Here is an 18,982-nt window from a genome sequence, read left to right on the forward strand (position 1 = left end):
AGAGCGGCCTTGTTCCCTGGGGAAGCTCCCAGCAGAGCCCTGCCTTCCCTCGCCCCAGTGCCGGGCCTGCTCTGTGCCTGAAGCCCCTTGCCCATTTTGCCAAAAATCAGCCTGCTGAAGTTTAATTTTGCAATGCTGTGTGACCCCTGGGCTCCTTTGTACCCAGTTACAGGCCTTCAGGTCGTGGATGAAATGTCTGTGGGTATGGGAAGCTCTGAGAAGATCAGGGCAGAACGCCTACAAAACGCGTAGTTATTTTTCCAGCAGGGATGGGTGTACAAAGGTCACAAAAATGAGGAATTTGAAACCGCAGAAGAATTCTAACGTTGATATTTCCTGCTGTCTGTACAAAAACGGGGCCGTTTGATTGCTCCAATTGGCGAAAACCCTTTAAAGCGAGGCGAGGCCTTCCGGCCCCAGCTGGGAGCAGCCCCAGGCCGGGTCTGCGATCCCCAAACACAAACCCCGAGGTTTTACGGTTTTATCTCACAGAGAAAAGCCTTCTTGATGGGTAGACTTAATATTCTAGCAACCCACGTGGAATTTGAAAGCTACAAATCCTGCCAAGCCCGCGTTGTGTTCTGGGTTGCGTGTGGAAGTCTGCCCTAATAATTGTAGGTGTGCGCCCCAGCCCTGCTGGAGGCACCGACGGGAGGAATCCCAGAAATGTGTGTGTGTGTTGCATGTTTAACACTAATCACCTTCTGTATTAAAAACAGAAATAAGCAGTTTGCTGTCGTGGCTGTACAGGATGATTCGCAGCCGGAGCAGTTTGCTGTCGGGTAGCTTTCGGTGTGCTTTTATATCGTTTCTGATTTTATTCCGCCCTGCTTTTTCATCATCTCTTCTAAGGAGCTGGAGTAGAAAGGATTAAAAATAAATAAGTAAAAGGCTATCTCCGTCATATGCCTTATTACCTGCCTGTATGCAGCTGTGGGCTCTGTTCTAAAAACTGGAATTCAAGTTGCTGTAAAAGCTAGCTCTGCCTTTGTTGTGGGCTTCAATAAAAATAGGATTTGTGCGTTATCTTGGTCTCCCTAGTATTCAGCCCTGCTGCCTCCTCTTAATCTCTGGCTTGCCAAATATGAAAAAATGTAGAAATGGAAGGTTTCCAAACACATTTGCCAGGGTTAATGCCAGAGTCTAAACATAAACTCTGCCGGGACAGGTTGTTTTTGGGAGCAGTGCTGGGTGGGAGGGGTGGGCTGGAAGAAGCCCAGAACTTCTTCCCGAAAGTGCTGCCCGGGGTCCCCAGCGTGTGGTATGTGTGCTTTGTCTTTTGAAAGTGGGATTTTGGGAACAGGGACCTGCTTGTGCTGCATTGCTTTGGCTCCTATCGGGTGCCTGTGCCTGCTCGTGCTGGGTTGTGTGGCTGGCTCGTTTTTATGTGAAAACTGGGAAAGTAGCAGTGAAAGTGATTGTAATCCCAGCTTCTAAGGCTTCCCGGGAAAATCTCTTTAATGAAGTTTGTCTGTGGCATTGCTTGTTGTTGTGCAGGTCGTTTGCTCTGGAAGTACTTGGTGAAGCAGCAAAATTTTGCCGAAACCTTTAATTCAGCAATTGGGTGACTGCCACCAGTGAGCGACTCCTTCCTGAAGAACCATCTGCACACAGCATCAGGGTTTGCTGAGCAATAAAAATGAGGCACTTCTAGGCAGTTTCTCTGACTTAGAGCGAATTTTATTTATCTGCTGTAAGCTCTGTTGCTTTCTTAACCTCTGCTTTTTGCGTAGTGAAAGAAGGAAGAGGCAATCTGCCTGCATAATATATAAGAACAAGACTGAGTGGTTTGTGCCGATAACGAGCCACAAACTCAGCGAAGCAGCAGGGTTTTGGGCTTGGCAGATGTTGAAGTCTCCAGGAATGCACTTTGGGGTGGCACAAGGGGGCTGCCAGCACCTTTGCTCCCTGAAACAGGTTCTGGCCATGCTGTGCTTTGCAGACCCGGTGTGGCTGTGCTCGCTGGGAGGTGAGATCCCCTGCAGAAGCTGCACGAGGCTTGCTGGTGATTACCAAGCAAAACTGTGCTCTGCTGAGGGTGTTGGACGGAGCCTTCAAGGTTCATCTGCTTGATATGAACCTTGTGTGATTTTTTGGGTCAGCTGTGCATCCTCCGAAGCATCGCGCTTGCTCCTTTTTAAATGGTGGCAGTGTTCGAGCTAGAAAGGCTCTTCTATTTTTACTTGAAGGCTGCATGCAAGCAGGCTTGCCAAATACATGCCAGATGTCTGAGCTGTACTTTGGAGCGCGCTTTGTATGGGATTCTTGTAGGCATTGTCATGAGTTGGCAGCAGGAGCGCCGGCATCGCTGCTCTGTGGCTCTCTTGTTGTCGGTGGAGCGCCGTGGGGAAGGAAAACATGGGGCCGTAGTTCCTGCTGAACCCCGCTGTCTGTCGGGCTTGGAATGGCTGGGAGAAAGCTATCATGTATTGAATCATCGGGGTTTTCTAGCCGAAGCTATAAGGGGATCCTGGTAGGAAGGAGTGGAAAGCATGAAGCAACTTGGGGCTTCCTGGTGGCAAGAAGGGTCCCCAGGGCTCTGGCAGGAGCTTGGCACAGGAGCGGCAGGCTTTCCTTGCCTGTTGGTGTTCAAGGTCTGTCAGAACAGAACGTGTGAGCGCAGTTTTCTGCAGAGAAGGAGGAAATCTGGGCTGCTGTGGCTGCTCGGAGCTTAGGGCCATGATTTCCCAGCTCCTAGGAAGGCGCAGGAGGAGGGAGCCTGGCTGGGCTCCGTGCCGGGGGCTGCGTCGTGCAACGGGGCGAAGGAACCGAGCGGCTCGCCGTGGCTGCTAACACGTGTGGAACTGCGTGAGACAGCCCCAAACGTCTCTGATAAGCCAGGAAAATGTGAAGTGGTAGTGAAAAATCTCATTTTGGTCCGAAGTTACGTATTTTTCCATTAACATACAAGGGAAACACATCTGCTGATGGAAGCAGCAGCGGCGATGCTCTCCAGCAGCAGCCTGGCGGCTCTTTGGGTCTGTCAGAGAGCGACGTTTCTGATGAGGAGTGTTGCCTTCACTCCTCAAAAATAAGGAAAACAAAGCTTCAGGCTCGTGTTTTAGTTCGCTCAGTGAGTGTTTTCAGTAGAGACAGGTAAACAAGCGAGAGATGTGGATGGCTTCCCCAGCCACACCGGGGCAGCCACGCGTGACGTGCAGAGCTTGTCCTGAAGCAGGCGATGCCAGGCCCAAGGGAGCCGTGGCTTTTGTGTTTTGGTAAAGCTGCATCACTAAGCAAGGGGTTTTGCTATTTTTTAAGCATTGCTGTATTTCTGAGTATTGCTCTAAGCTCTCGACATGCTAAGAGGTATAACCTGGTGATGCGTGGCCGGGAGCTTTCTCCCATGTTGTATTCTGCACACCTTAAATACGATTTTTCAGTACAGTTCCCGAATCTGGCCTAGAATTATGTTGGAAGTCGTGTATTTGTGGCTTGAAATGCAAGCTTTTTTCCTCTCAAAGACCAGTAATTTCAAGGATAGTAATGGTAAGTTTTCTGCCTGTTCATAACCCACATTAAAGTCACTTTTCAGTGGTAGACCTTAGGGGAAGTTGGTTTAAACGTTGTGTTTCAGATTAGCTCTTACTGCAGATAATAAAAATGGCTATAAAAATGGTAGTCTCGACCCTGCTGATGTTCAGTGATCCTTATTTTTGTAATAAATTCCCTTTCTGGCCTCCCTCCCTGCTTTCTCCAGGTGCGTGTGGTTTGCTATCGTGCCATCAGAAGGGGAGCAGGAGCAGGAACCTGGGCCCTTTTGTCTTAGCAGCCTTAAAGACGTACGTGCGGAGTGCTGAGCTGCAGGGAGGATTTCTGGAGTAGCTGTGTTCTGACTTCTTAGAGCTAAATAGACCTTGACTTAGCGGTTTATCCCCTCTCCAGCAGCACGATCAAAATTTAAATTACTGCTGGGGTACTGGATCGGTCCTTGCATTAAAGGAATTTGGCCTGACATCCTCGCTGTCGGGAAATGAGGTTACGGGGTTCTGCCCTCCAGCAGAGAGCTGGGATCTCAGCCACGAGCTTCCCCTTGCACCAGGTGGCTGTGGGGCGGTGGTGATGCTCAGATGTTAGAGACTGTGGCTACAAAACACTAAAAAAAAACTCTTTATACATTCCCACTTTTTCATAATAATGCTGCCTAACAGAGAGCTCGCACATGGGTGATGTGCTGCGAGGATGGCAGCTGTTAAACGTTCTGTGCCACGCCGCTTCCAAGCAGCGCTTAAAATAACTTCTGGACAAAAATCACTTTTGTGCTCAGATGCTTTTATTTTGGGAAAGGCAAACAGTTGCAGTGAGCGCCGCGCTGCTGCTCGGTGACAGCAGCCACCAGCACTTCCATGGCACGGACGTGAGAAGCGCTGTGGGAGCCGGACGGGGTTTTAAGGGCATTTAAAATTTTGTTGCTCTACGTCTTCAGGATGCAACGTGTCTCCCCATCACAAAGGCGGTAACAAATAGGAGCTGACAGGGTAACGTGAGGGTTGCCAGCGCTGGTGATTAAATGTGACCGGTGTTGAGGCGGCGGGACGGGAGCGATGGCTGCGCTGGAGAAGCCGGCGGCAGAGATACCGCGGAGGCTGGGCTCGGGGACGAAACCTGTGCTAATCAAGCCAGGCTTTGTGCTCAGGTAAAAACACGTGGCTTATCGATGTAAATAACTGGTGGAATTACACCCCTGTGAGCCCTCTGTGCTACTCTTGGGGTGCTTGCAGCTGTGGGTTGGAGCAGGCTGCAGGCGTGGGGTGTGAGCAGGGTGCTGCTGCGTGGCCGGGGGCTGCAGCATCACCCCTGTGGGTGGAATGATGCATTTTATGTGGAAGGGAGAAGCCAGGGATGTGCTGGGGAGGGCAGAAAAGAGCAGCTGCAAACCCCTGTGCCCACAGTGCGGTCGGCACACATACCCCTGCTAGCTCCTGTGAATTCAGCACAGCAGTCGCAGTACCTTTCCCTGCAGGTCCCAGGCTCTTTGCAGAGCAGACAGCTTGGATACTGCTTAAAAGTCACAGGGGCTGTTGGTGGGAGTTCCCCAGGCACCAGCTCCATCCCCAAAATAAGCATGCTGAGAGCTGCTTCCTCCCCACCAGCATCCCCTTGGTGCTACGATCGGCTTCCAGGAGGGCACAGCTAACGGGGCGGACACGTGCTGGGACTTTTTGGGAAGTGCTTTGAGCTGGGTTTGGTAGCAGCAGCATCCAGGACGAGTGTCTGCAGCAGGCACAGCCACGTAAGAGGCTCACTTCTGGCAAGGAGGGAGCCCAGCTCCCTGCCACGGCACCAGCAGCTCCTCCGAGAGCCCCGTCCCTTGGTGCTGCTGCCTCGAGACTCGTTAGGGCATTGCCGCGTTGCTTCCAGAGCCTAAATGTAAGGAGACTGATGGAATGGTTTTGTCTTCCGCTTCGTTAATCTGTGTAGTAACACTGTAATACGTGATAGCTTGGAAGGAGGCATCGTAATGCCTCTGTGAGCAGCAGCTAGATTTCAGAGTTATTGTTTGTGCCGTTAGTGAGGGGTTTAATAGCTTAATCCATCTGCAAAGCGAGGAGATTTATTGGACTGTACAATGAATGGGCTCGTAATTACAGCAGCAGTCCTACGAACTGGTCGTCCGGGTAAGGCAGAGAAGTATGGGAAGCACAAGTAACTTCATCAAAGTTCTGTAGCGGTACCCGATACAAAATTTACTGAAATCAGAAAAAAAAAAAAAACAACACCTTGTTGGTCCTTCCTGAGCAGTGGGACCAGGGCACACAGACCGAGCGGGTGTGCACAGGAACCCCGATAAGCTCCTGGCCTGCACTGAGCCAAGTGGCTGCCTGCCCAGCGTCGTTGGCACTTATTTATTTATTTTATGAGTAGCTGAGATTGCAATTACGCTCCGAGCAGTAGTAGATTTTCTTTTTAATTAGTGCAGCCTGATAAATACTTTAGAAAGCATGCAGTATATTCCGGGCGTAAGAAGGAAGACCGATGCTCGCTCTATAGGACAAGAAACATAAATAGATTTTTGTCGCTTTGGGATTTTCCTGCAGTTAGCTGTTATACATGGCATGAGGGGAAACTGGAAATAAATTTCTGGATGAAGTTTCTTCCCTGTATTTTAGATCCTTTCTGTCCAGCAACCCACAGATGGAGAGCTGGAAGCAGCGAGGATTAGGCAGTAAATCTGCGCTAAAGAGCCGCGGCAGAGGCTGGTAATCTGTGCTCAATTATGGCAGATCCGTTCATTTGTTTGTACACTGCTGCAATTTCCTCGTGCTTAAGGAAGAAAGAAGCCACCCTGACAGCACACCCTGTATTAAAATACCGGCTGAATGCGGGCTCTGTACAAATCAAGCACGCACAAAAGGTCAGAAACAAGGCTTGGCTGTTCAGACCAGTTGGCCAGGTCCTGATAAATTCTTCTCTTGTCAGAATATTTCCAGTGGTTGTCCCCCGTGCGTGGCATTGTGCAAAATGCCCCAGCGTGGGGCAACAGGTATGGGTTTCAGGCAGGGCATCGAGGAGCCAGCACAGGCAGGTTTCGGACACAGGCGAAACGCATTTGGGAAGCACGGAGCTGTCAGGAAGCTTCAATAATCCGTAAATGTCTCATTTTAAGGCATAAGTAAGCTTTGGCAAAGGATGAGAAGTTTTGATATTAAATTATCCAAAAGATTTAATTTTCCGCAGTTATTAAAAACAAGCCCTGAGTTCCTTTTTTTTTTTATCCTTTCCGTTACAAAACATTGGGCTAGTCTAATGACTGGACCGAATAGCATTTTGCTGCGGGTAATGAATGGGAAATGGGGGGAAAATTCTGCCTGAGGTTTGCGTGTAGCCGAGGATAACTTTTAGATCAGGCTATTACTGACGTTCCAGTGTCTCTTCTTTAAATATTGGGTTAAACCTATCTCAGATTGGCAGTCGCCGCTCGGGTTTTTTTTCTCCCTGCGCTAAATGGCTTAGCCCGGCGTAGAGGCTTCAAAGTAAATAGGTAGCTTATCGCTATTCAGCAGAAATCCCTGGTCTTAAGTAAAAATACTGTCCGTCTTCCTGCCGAGCAAACACAGAGCCCGTGCGCTCGGCTGCTCCGAGACCTCCCGGGTCTCAGCGGGCGGCTGCGTGCCGGTTACTGGTGAAGCGCACCGAAGGTAAGGTAGGAAGGTAAGGAAGGGTGCTTTTGGGGGTGTTTTTTTTAATTTTGGGTGACTTGTTCAGGAAGGCACATGTTGTTTTGAGGGCTGGAGGTGCTGGGATTGCACCCAGATGGGTGCCAGGCTCACTGGGGTGGTGTTGAGGGAAAATAAAGGCAGGGAGGCGAGCAGCTGCGGAGCGCATGCGGCACCGTCCTGCCCAGGCACCCAGCCTGCCCGCATCTGGCCGTGCCTCCCTGCAGGAAAAGGGATTTTGCATTTTGCTCTTGTGTCAGGGCAGTGGAAAGGCAAGCTTCCCGACAGAAATAATAAGTCGATTATTTTATTTCTTGTTTCGAAAGTGCAATATGGGAATTGGCACGGGCGCTGCGTCCCGCTGAGCACGGCTCGCTGCAAAGGGAGCTGCATGGGGTGGGAGCACAGAACAAGAGAAGGAACCTCTTAAAGATGTTGGGAAGGGCTGGTCCTTCAATGGGCACGACTTACCTGGCAGTGGGGTTGGTGTTTTTACTTTCCAGGGGGCCGTGGCTTTGCTCCACAGGGCTGCAGGGAGCAGTTGTCACCAGCCCACGTGCCCAGCGCCGTTCCGAACTCATAAGAGGGATTAACCAGAACGATCCCTTGAAGGAAACTGGGAGTTCTTGCAGAAACTCATTTTCTCATTTTAGTGCCAGTTTTCTTTTTCTGGTTCCAGATTCATTTTTCTGTTTGCCTCCCTTCTTCCAGGGATGCTCACACCGATTCAAAGGCTTGTCCTGTTCACCGGGTTTTTTGTAGAGAGCGCGGTGACGGGGGAGGAAAGGCAGCCGAGTTCCTGGGCTGGAAATTTTTTGCTGTCATCTTGGGATTTTCAAACAGAAAGAGTCCTCTTACCGGTTTTGACAGTAAATGCAATAGTTGTTACGTTTGCATTAAAAGATCCTGCCTTTTGTTTAAAGGACAATTTGGTGTTGATAGTACAGACTTCCAAAAAAAGCCCACAAACCCTCGAGGAAGGAATGAAATGCCGGTGAATAGCTAAGTTCATGAGAGGCTCTGACGTTCAGTTAGAATTAGGTTTGGCTGAAGATCTTTGATAGGTGCAGGCACTGTGTGCGTAGAAATAGCACTATGGAAAAGTGGGGAGCGTTTGGGAAACATCGCATCAATCCCTGAACGGGCTGCGATGGAAAACTTCGGGGGAGGATGTGATGTGGCATCTGCTGTAACTCTGTTTTCGGATTAACACTCCTGTGTAACTCCCACTGAGCTTAAAAAAAAAAACAACACTGGACCGGTTTATTGAAATAGTTTTCTTTTAATGGTTCCTGGAAAACCAAAGAAATGCTAAGTGTCACGGGAGCTCTCCAGCTGGTTCCCGGACCCGGGAGCGAAGTGCAGAAGTGTAGCAGGAGGCTCCTCAGCTGCTGCGGGTGGTGATCAAAGGGAAACGGTCACGTCAGCACTCAGGGAAAAGAGTAAGTGCAAAAACTAGTGTTAGCCATCAAGGAATGAGTGTGCACACGGCCAATGGCTGTCACGGAGGTGTCCCCAGATGTGTCCCCACTTCCCGGGAAGTCTGGCAATTCTGTATGCATTTATACCTTGGCTACAAATATCTAAATAAATGTGTGTGTATATACATCCATTTCCCCTTGAACACACGGAAATCTGACAATGATTTGGGCTTCAGAGAAATTCCTACTTTGAATATATTCAACACAGTTCTGCAGTTCAAAAAGCCGTCGTACAAAGAGGCTTCTTAATAAATATTGCAGCAAATAAGTTGCTTTTCTTTAAGAAACGCGTACCGGAGCTGAAGCTGTCACTCTGATACGCAGCAGGGACTGCTGGTTCCTGCCTCACAGCGTGGAGCACCAAGGTTTGTCCTTTTTCCAGGCATGAGTAAGAAAGCAGCAGTGGCAAGGCTTTATATTTATGTAGCTCTGTTGTTCTTTATGCTAAAAATGATGTTTCCGAGGCCTTGACACCTCACTGGAGCTGGCAAAAATACGCGTCTCTAAATGCATCCCTTCTGGGGGCCGCAAACCCGTTCTCTCTGTAAGAAATGTTATTTTCCTGCATTTTAATTAGTTTAATGATGGCATGTAGAGCAAGTGCAGAAGCAGAGGAAAACAAAGCCAGCAGTAATTTGTAGATTGCTTGGGTGCTTCTTCCAGGAGGAGCGTGAGCCCTGCGGCTGCGCCGTACAGCAACGCACAGGGTCCTGCCGGCAGCTCCTGTTGCCCCCAGTCGTAATTCAGCAGAGGAATTGGAGGAATTTTTGCCTGGACTGAAGCATTTGCACTTCAAAAGTCGTGGTCCCAGCGTTTCTGGGGGATAGGGACCGACTGGTGAACAACCCATGCCTCGAGGTTCGGGCCGGGGTGTTCGGGGGCGCAGCCTCAGCCCTTACGTGGCCCAGCAAAAAGGGGAGAAAACAAACCTGGGTCTCATGGATTTGTTATTTCATACCTTGAAATACTTTTCCATCTCTCATTCCTTAAATCTTTTAAGTATTACGTGATGAAATACTTTTTCATGAGAGTAGCGAGGGAATAAAGCGATTTAACAGAGTCCCTTTGCAGGTTTAAATTACCTCTTTCTGCTGTGGAAATCCTGAATTCTTTCTTCTCCCGTTGAATAAAAAAATCCATCTACCCATTTAACATGCAATAAACCTCCCTCCTGCACTGATAGTTCCAGATTTTTCGGTGACTGGTGAGATTTAACGCGATGGGTCTCTGCAAATACTCCACTTTGCTTTCCGAGCCCTCTTTAGTTTGTTTTTAGTTGATAAAAGCCAAATATTTCAGCAGCCTCACCACGGAGCCCCGGATGTGGCTGGGCTCCTGCCCTGGGGCCAGGCTGTGGCACCCCATCAGTAGGGGGTAGGAAGGGTGCCTCCATCCCTCCTACTCTTTTTAGGGTGGGAAATTGCATCTCTGCTTTCCAAGCACAACCCAAATGAAATCAGAGCTGATCGTAACGGCGCACCCAGGCACGGCTTTAAAAACACGGGGTAATGGGAGCATCAAAACTGTGGTGGTGGTGTTCCCCCTTCCCTCTCGCTGTCCCCCGGTGATGCAGATGGTTTAATTAATTTGGAGTTTTATAGGTAGGGGTAAAGTGTGTCAGAAATGTTATTCCCTGTTTAAAAGTGAATTATCCCCGTGTGCAAAAAGAGCAGAGCGTATTTGTTGGGGTCATCCTGAAAGCATCATCACTAAAAATTATCTGCTGATGCAGAAAATTGGATTTATTCTTATGCTAGCATTTCCATAAAAATACAATTAGATATAAATTTATGCTCTCTAAAAGCTTGCAGTAAACTGGGCTTTCAGAAAATAAGACACTTATCTTTTAAAGTCCAGTTTTAAATGACCAGATGGTGCTTACGGTGTGGAAGCATAAAACTGGTGCGAGATAATTGTTTCCAGTTACAAATAAAAAAGGTGGGGGGGCAATTTGAGGTGAAACTGCTCTTCCTCGTGTGTGGTGAACTTGTGTGGGTGTCTGTCGGCTGGACTGGGACGGGTTCTGGAGCTCCTCGATTAACAGGACGGCTCCAGGGGGACTTGTGCTGCAGGAGCTCGGTGGGTTTTGGTTCCCCTCTTCAGTTCTGGCTCTGATATGGGAAGCCCAAATGCATCTTAAGATGGGCTTTGGCGCTGATAAAAGCTCAGGGCTACGATACAAAAATCACTCAAACTTCTGGGTTTTGTCTTTGTGCTGCTCGGCCTTGCTCCTTGCTGGGGTGTGACAGCAGTGTTGGGGCACACCGCATGCAGCAGGAGATCCATCTTGCAGGGAAAAATAAAGCAGAGAGACTTCTTGTGGCTTCTGCCTTCTGCTCGAGGAGCAAGCACGGTGAGTCCCCAGCATGTCTGAGGAAGTCTGTCTGTCTGTGGGACAGCCTCGGGCTGTCCTCAGCCTCTGCGGGGGCTGTAGGAGCCAAGAGCACCGTAGATGCCAGCTGCCAGCACCGTGCTCCTCGCCACGCACCGTGCTGTTTTGGAAGTGCATCTGAGGTGCGTATCGATCCGGCACTGAGTTTCATCTCCGAGGCTGCTTATAGCTTGCTGTTGTGCTTTTAAGAAATAATAAAGAGGGAAAACACACATCCCTTTTCACGTCAGCGATTGCGGCTGGTTTTGATTTAGGTTGTGCTCGTAGGGCTGCTCTGCTGGCAGCCCTCTCGCTGTGCTGGAGGTGGTGGCTTTCTGCTGAGGGCCTGTCCTCCTCCTGTGCTGGAGAAGATCTGCTCACCGATCCCCAGGGGATTTCTCAGCCTCTCACAGCGTGCCATGCTGCTGTGTTGTCACAGCCCGGGGTGAATCGTTGCTCGGTACAATTGTCTGGAGAAAGAATGAAGGGGAGAGCTGGAAAAAAAAAATGCTCTTTTAGGTGTCTCTACCTGTCCCCTTCTCACAAAATACTGTCATGGGGTGCACCTGGCAGCACCTTACACTGAAGCAAGGCTCTGCTGGTGCTTTATTCGATGCTAAATTAGGAGGAGCTGTTGATTCCCTTGAGGGTAGAGAGGCCCTACAGGGAGATGGTGATGGCTCAGACCACGGGGCGATCACCAGCTGTGTGAAACTTAGCAGGAACAAAGGCTGGATCACAGTGCCAGGGGGTGTAGAAAGAGTAGGATGTGCCCAGAGGAGGGCAACAGATGGTGAAAAGTCAGAGGGTGAGGTGTATGAGGAGCGTCTGAGGACCAAGCCAGAAGTGGCTCCATGTTGTGGTTTGCTCTGCTCAGAGCAGGCCGAGGGGAGGCCTCATGGCGGCCTGCAGCTCCCTCAGGGGGAGCAGAGGGGCAGGCGCTGAGCTCTGCCCCCTGGGGACAGCGACAGGACCTGAGGGGACGGCGTGGAGGTGGTGGAGTCCCCGTCCCTGGAGGTATTGAAGAGATATGTGGTTGTGGAGCCACATAAGATGGCTCCACAACCACATATCTCTTCATAGAGGTAGCTACAAAGGGAAATGGTTTAATGATGGGGTTCTTCTGTAGGTCATGTTGATGGTTGGCCATGATGACCTTGCAGCTCTTCGCCATCCTCAGTGATTCTGTGAACGGTTCTGCTGTCGGGCCTGCTGAGCACCATTTCCTAACCCCGTTTTCCATTTATTTTGCAGGTATGGTGTGAATATGCGTTGCCTGGCAGCTCGGGTCAACTACAAGACTCTGATCATCATCTGCGCCCTCTTCACGCTGGTGACGGTGCTGCTGTGGAACCGATGCTCCTCGGACCGGGCCGGCCCCTTCCCCCGCAGCCCCGGCAGCCTCGAGCGCCGCGGGGCCGCCGCCAGCAGCAAGGGTCCCGCACGCGACGGGGGCCGGCAGAGTGAGGAGGCTTCGCCCCAGGAGCAGCAGAAGGCTCCCCCCGTCGTGGGAGGCTTCAACAAAGCCCCAGGGCCGAAGTATGAGGAGATTGACTGTCTGATCAACGACGAGCACACCATCAAAGGGAGGAGGGAAGGCAGCGAGGTCTTCCTGCCGTTCAGCTGGGTAGAGAAATACTTTGAGGTTTATGGGAAAATTGCTCAGTACGATGGTTATGACAGGTTTGAATTCTCTCATAGCTACTCCAAAGTATACACACAAAGAGCACCTTACCACCCGGACGGGGTCTTTATGTCCTTCGAGGGCTACAACGTAGAGGTTCGAGACAGAGTGAAGTGCATAAGTGGTGTTGAAGGTTTGTGTTCAGCATTCTTTTTTTATAGTTGAAATGCTTCTTAAATTTACTGTTGTTATTTGAGATGCACAGGGATCGTAATTTTGTCGTGGTGGTCCAGATAAAAATCCCTTTACTCAGAGAAGTCTTGTGGAACTCGTCGTACCGAGTTTTGGGATTTCACCAGCTTCCTTCCTGCCTCGCTGGTGTTACCGCAGCCATCTCCTGAGGGCCAGGACACTTCTCTTGCAGCGCTGCTGTCAGGTGTTGGCATGGTCATCGACGCTTGCAGCATCTGTCAGGGAGCCAAAAGTATTTTTCAGACAAGCAAACAAACCCAAAAAACCCCCACAGGCCTGGCCCTGCTTTCTGCGGAGACTCCCCCTTCCCTGCGGACACGGGTGCAGCAGCAGGGCTGATGCTCACTGAGCCAAACGGCACCAGCAGCAGCTGTGACACCGCCCGGCTGCTCCACATTCAGCTTTTGTCTTTGTGCTCACGGTGCTTTAACAACATCCACTCTCCCTGTGTGGCCAGGGCGGTGCTCCAATTATACCGGTCAGACCATCCGCCCGCTGTGGGCTGCTCCGGAAAAGCCACCGATGTTTTGCTCAGCGTGGGATTAGCTCTGTCAAAACCTGGCCCTGTGCAAGCTCTGAGTAATCAGGGTATGGGCGCTGGGAAAGGCTGAGCTACCCTAAGCGATGCCGGGAGGTTTCGAAGAACTGCCCGTGGGCTTGAAAGGCTCTTAGAGCCTCCTCTTCTAAGTCCTCACATCAAATTAAAGCACCTCTCCAGTTCGTGCTTTCGCTAAACTGCGCCGTTGGTAATTAGTAGGCAAGGTCTCCCCGTGTCTTGGCAAAGATTTAATCGCAGGAAATGCTTGTTGGGTTTCCAATTAAAAAATTAATGACTTAAAAAAAAAACTATTATAGAATGTGATACTGTGACCCCTTGTAAATTGAAGACCAGGTTTCGCTTAAGGACTAAAACACATTAATTTTCACACATCGCAGTGATTGGTGTTGCTCTGCTGTGTTGATGTGAGCTCTTCCCCTGGTACGGTCACTGCAGAGAGCTGCCATGTCGAGCAATTAATTTGTCTGTGAGGAGTTCACGCAAACAAACGCATGGGGCATGCCAGTCTTTTTTAAGGTTTCTTTGTTTTCTTAGCTTGGGCATCACCCAAACGTGTGTTTCTCATTCAGCATTCTTTATCTGAATTTCAAATCCATTTTGGAGAAAGGAAGCTCGCAAACTTTTCGGTAGATGTTACGTAATGTGACAATTAAATTAGGCTATTAAAAGGGATGATTTCTTAGTCTGAACTCTGAATCTTACCTACATTTGTTCTAAAGAGCCTCACCACAGTATTTTTCAGCATTTCTGTTACTACTATTTTGGTGTCAGCAGAGAGGGAGAACGCCATCACAGCTCTTTTCTCATGTTCCTGTATTAAAGGCAGGGTTTGAAGGAATTGCTCTGAAAGTGGTCATACAAAAGAGGGAAAGGAAGGTGATGAGGGCACTGTGAGAGCAGGACGAGCCTGCTCTGAGCAGGGACTTCCCCATGCTTTGTTACCAAAGGTGCAAACTCACCCTGGTAGCTACAAATCCCTGGTGTGAGTGTGGTTCTGCTCAGGTTTGGGCTGCGAGAGGCTGAGGAGAGGGGTTTGCCTTGCTTATTGCGGGGGTAATTGCTGGCTAAATACACCTTGGGGATATAAATAGTAGCTACGGGTGTTTGTTTTGTTGTTGGAGGGTAGGACGTAGGTCTGGAAGCACCACCGTTTTTTGTATGAAATGCAGTGCTTCAGTGAAAAACCTAAATCCGGTAAGAAATAATTCCGAGGCGGCGGATCCTGCAGCCTCTTTCCTGGCCAAATGTGCACGCTGGGGACCGCGAGGCTCAGCGCTTTGCTGCTCTCTTTGCTTAAGCCTCGAGAAACAAGCGGGGCTAACGCTGGCCAATTTGCTTAGTCATTTGTAAACCTCGCATTTTTGTAGCATGTGATTTAAGAGCTGTCACCGTGAAATGTGGTGCCAGAGCCTGGCTTTTGTGAAGGCAGGAGAGTTATTGGCATCCAGCAAATAGGTTGGAGAAATAGTTGTAGAGAAGGAGATTTAATATTAAAACATTTTCGCAGGTAGTTTTAGGCTCTTGCCTTGCATCGTTCCAGCCCCAGAAATCCTCATATTGTGGCGTGATAAAAGCCTCGTGTTATGTTTTCACCTTCTCTCTTTTTGCAAGGTTAATGTGTTGTTATGTCCTATGACCTGGAGAATTTAATCTTGTCATCTTGTATAAATTTCAAGTAAAGCTCTTACGGCAGATTTCTTTTTTTGCATCTTTCAGTCTCAATGAATGCACTCTTTAACTGAAAATGCTTAACGTTAATGAGCGAGCTGGCTTTCAGGAGTTGAGATAATACACGATATTTAAATGTTTCCCGTGATGGTTTTCTCTTCAGGCAGCACTCAGCCATCACATCTCCATCAGTAATATTTATTAGGAACGCGAAGCACAGAAATATGTATGAAAAACCTATCTTTTTCCATTGAGTTTAAGAAGTATTTTCGTTGCACCAGGTTTCAGGCAAAATTAGTTTCTGAGCTTGACATTGCCAAAGGGGAAAATGGTGCAAATGCCAACTTGCTTGTTTTCATCTTCCTTTTGTGCCTGCAAAGGCTTACAGTGCTAGATGTGCTGGGTTTCCTGCAAGAGGGTCACGGTGATGGATTCCCACTTTGGGTTTAAATGCTGAGGTTGGGTATTTGTTCCCAAAAAAACTCAAGACTTCGGGAGAGACCTAGGGAACGGGTAATTGGAGCAGTTTGTGGGTGCTGCTACGCTGCTCTCTGAGCATCAAGCAGCTCTATCCGAAATGTAGGCAGAGCTCACACACTTAATTTGAGAAGATTGATGCGGCGTTAAAGGGATTGCGCTGTACGTAACGTCATCTGGAGATTTAGTGGTCCCCAGGGTAGGGGGAAAAAATCTATTAGGGCTTTTTAAATGTATTTTAAAATAAGTATGATGCTTCAGTAAACAATTAAATGAGAATGCATGGAAGGCCACGATAAGGACTTCTCTGCCATTCCCCTCTGCTCAGTTCTGGCTGGTCACGGATGCCAGTGTAAATGGGAGTAATTCGTTCCTGGAGATGGACTTTCTGTGAGCCTAAATCATAGTGCCGCCTACAAATATCATCCACCAGAAGTAAAGCAGTGATGGGGAATGGAGGAGGAGGAGTGTGCGGGGCTGCAAACGCTGTTTTTTTTTGAGGATGTGCTGTTAAAACACTCATTTTCTCCCTCTCTCGCAGGTGTACCGTTATCCACGCAGTGGGGACCTCAAGGCTATTTCTATCCCATCCAGATTGCACAGTATGGGTTAAGTCACTACAGCAAGAACCTGACGGAGAAGCCACCTCACATCGAGGTGTACGAAACGGCCGAAGACAAGGACAAAGCCGGCAGGTCCGCGGAGTGGACGGTCCCCAAGGGCTGTTCGCTTTCCACGGTGCCCGACAAAGCCAAGTTCACAAGTGTTAAACAGTTTGTTGCTCCAGGTGGGTTATCGTAAATATCTAGCAGCTCAGCCACGTTTGTTCATTTGCTCAGATGCTACCGAGGGAGCTTTAACTTTCCACAATTTAATGTGGTTTTGGACATCCTAAGTGACTTTCCATCCTTAATAACCTCTCCTGAAAATGCCGTTTTGTTCCTCTACCTCTGGAGTTTTTCTTTTTCTTCTGTTGTCTCTCCAGCGCTGCTTTTTGCAGTACCGTTATTTTAATGAAAAAACGTGTGGATGTACACATGGAGGGCAATGCAGCTTGACAGAGAAGCTCGGCTCGCATTTCCTGAGCCTTTTAGCTTCTGTTCCAAAATAGAAGCAAAAATATTTAACCAGTTGTGAAGGCTGGGAAGTGGTGCTGACGTGTGGTAAGCCTCTGCTGAGAGATGACAGATAAAGGCTATTTTCAGCCTTGAGCAAATGGAGCACGTGTGACGGGCCGGCTGGACCCTGTGCCTCTCTTCTTTGGGATGCAATTATTTTTGCAAAATTGGAGCACCGTGCTGCCCTCAGTTCTGGTTAACCCAGGTTGCCTTAAACAGGGCACAAGTGCACACGTACAGTGTTGGTATTTTCAGAGGGCAGGGGATGGTTTTTTTTTGTGCTTTCTGCCCTGAGCTGCTGCTTCAGGAAGGATCTGTCTCCCTAATTAGATCAGCTTCTATGTTGGAGCGATCGTGCGTAGGCAACAAATGTTTTTCTGAGGGTTTTTACACCGCTCTTTAAGGGAGGAGAGCAAACCCTATGGATAGACGGGCACCAAAAGCTCCTCCAGTGACTCCTGGCCAGCACAGACGTGATGTTGGAGGGACTTTGCTCACCGGCGTGAGGCCCCGCTCCCCTGTAGCAGCTCCTGCGACTCGAGGTGCTGCTCAAAGCTGCCCCCACCACATCCTGGCTGATCCTGGAGGTTTGGGGCTGCACACAGGCTCTCGTCGCCCATAGGGGCACGAGGTGCATTTTGTTGCTGCCTCTTGACTTTTAAAATACTCTGTTTTGTACTTAGCAGAGGTTTATTTTGAGAAATTCATTATTTCATGCAAGGGTTTCCTTTGTGCTAGGACAGGCTCATTAATAAGGACGTAATGTATTTTTCTTCAATCAATACCCATTAGAATTAATGAGTCCATTACTTAAAAAGACAATGAAGTAATTTTCAGTTGGCACCTTAGGCCTGGGTCTCTAGGGAAAAAATGTCGAACACTCTCGTGTCTTTGTAGTAGATAAATACAGGGAGAGGAAAGGCTAAGAGATCTGTTATGTATTCTCTCCTCATCCTTTATTGATGGCAGAGTAATCTGCGGGGCTTGAAGGCCACAGTATGCATCCACTCATCTTGGATGGCCTTAAGTAATGGATTTATGGGTGCTTAAGGCTGTGCAGAGAACAGGCAGCCTTTGGTTTTCCTTTGCTTCTGAAAACTTTTCCTCTATTATAATTCACTTTGTTATCACACGAGCGTTTATTTACAAGGAGCCATAAAACGTGGCTGACAGGAATTGCGAGCGCGATTTTTTTAATTAGGTTCTTCATCGGAGCAAAATGTTGCGTGGCAAAGCGCTCTGCCTTTTTTTTTTATTTTTTTTATTTTATTTTTTTTTCCAAAGGCAGATGCTGATCTCCCAACCTCAAAGGAGGGAAGCTTTTACTTTCAAAGACTTGAAAACATGACATTCAGTCAAAATAATAGGTACGCCACAATAGCAGCCTACAGTGCGAGATGTGGAAACGGTCGTGATGCAAAATGCAATAGATTAGCTGGGGAGATAGGGAGAAGCCTCTGTTATTCAGGGAAGGCTGACCATAACCCACTTTCTGCGCACGGAAATATTTATGGGATATTTCACACATCAAGAAGTAGCAAAAAAAAAGAAAACAATTGCCTCACACAGGAGAGTTTTATTCCGTGAAAAGCCGTTAATTCAAAATGACTGTCTGTAAGTGTTTATCATCCCTCTGTGCCTTCAAAGCTATAGGATTTGCGCACAGCCTTACAAACTAATTAGCCCTTTGATCTTCTGGTGGAGGTTTTTTGGGGAGGAGTTGATTTTACATTTTAAAATCTAGCCTGAGAGAGAACACCGGGTTTCATTATGTGGTATTGCCTAGGAGCTTTATTTAATATACATAGATATATTTTAATTAAACTGAGTTTTGCCAATGGAGAGGTTAATAAATAATTTTAACACGTTAGCCTTTCTATATTATTTTCTTTTTCCTTCCGTTAAAATAAGCAGAGCGCTGGGTTTTGGAACATGTTGGGAAAGAAAAAAATCACAGATGTAAATGTTAGTCCCAGCGGGATCCTAAATACTTGCTTCTCAGCACTCCCAGCTTGTTTGCTGAAAGCAGAGCTTTATTCAGAAATGCGGCTCTACCAGCGACGCCCCGGTTTTGTTTTGCTTTCTGCCAAGTTAAATTTCCAGTTTGGAACAAAAGGGTGCTTGTTGGCTTGTGTTTTGAGCTACTGAAGAGGAGGCAGCGAGACACCAACTTCAGGTGTCCGGCACACTCAGAGAGGGGGATTTGTTCTCCCCTGGTCTTTCTCTTGTCACCCTAATGCCTACTTGGGGTTTTTGTTCTTGCAGCGTGGCTGCT

General features: G+C 48.6%; 1 protein-coding gene across 4 annotated transcripts in view; it reads left to right on the plus strand.

Moving 5' to 3' along the window:
- Positions 1-18,982, plus strand: part of GLCE (glucuronic acid epimerase) — a 44,031-nt gene that overhangs the window by 20,748 nt on the left and 4,301 nt on the right. For 3 of the 4 annotated variants that reach the window (XR_014618746.1, XM_084293211.1, XM_084293212.1), the window contains exons 3-4: positions 12,264-12,826; positions 16,131-16,376. Coding sequence is in view for 3 of the 4 variants with exons in the window: in XM_084293211.1 (XP_084149337.1) it covers positions 12,277-12,826; positions 16,131-16,376 (796 nt within the window). In the remaining variant the exon portion in view is untranslated. Of the gene's footprint in view, positions 1-12,263; positions 12,827-16,130; positions 16,377-18,982 lie in introns of those variants that run through there. The other variant, XM_084293213.1, reaches the window with a different exon arrangement.

The sequence above is a fragment of the Netta rufina genome (genome assembly GCF_964035555.1).
Source record: "Netta rufina genome assembly, chromosome: 11".
Taxonomy (NCBI): Eukaryota; Metazoa; Chordata; class Aves; order Anseriformes; family Anatidae; genus Netta; species Netta rufina.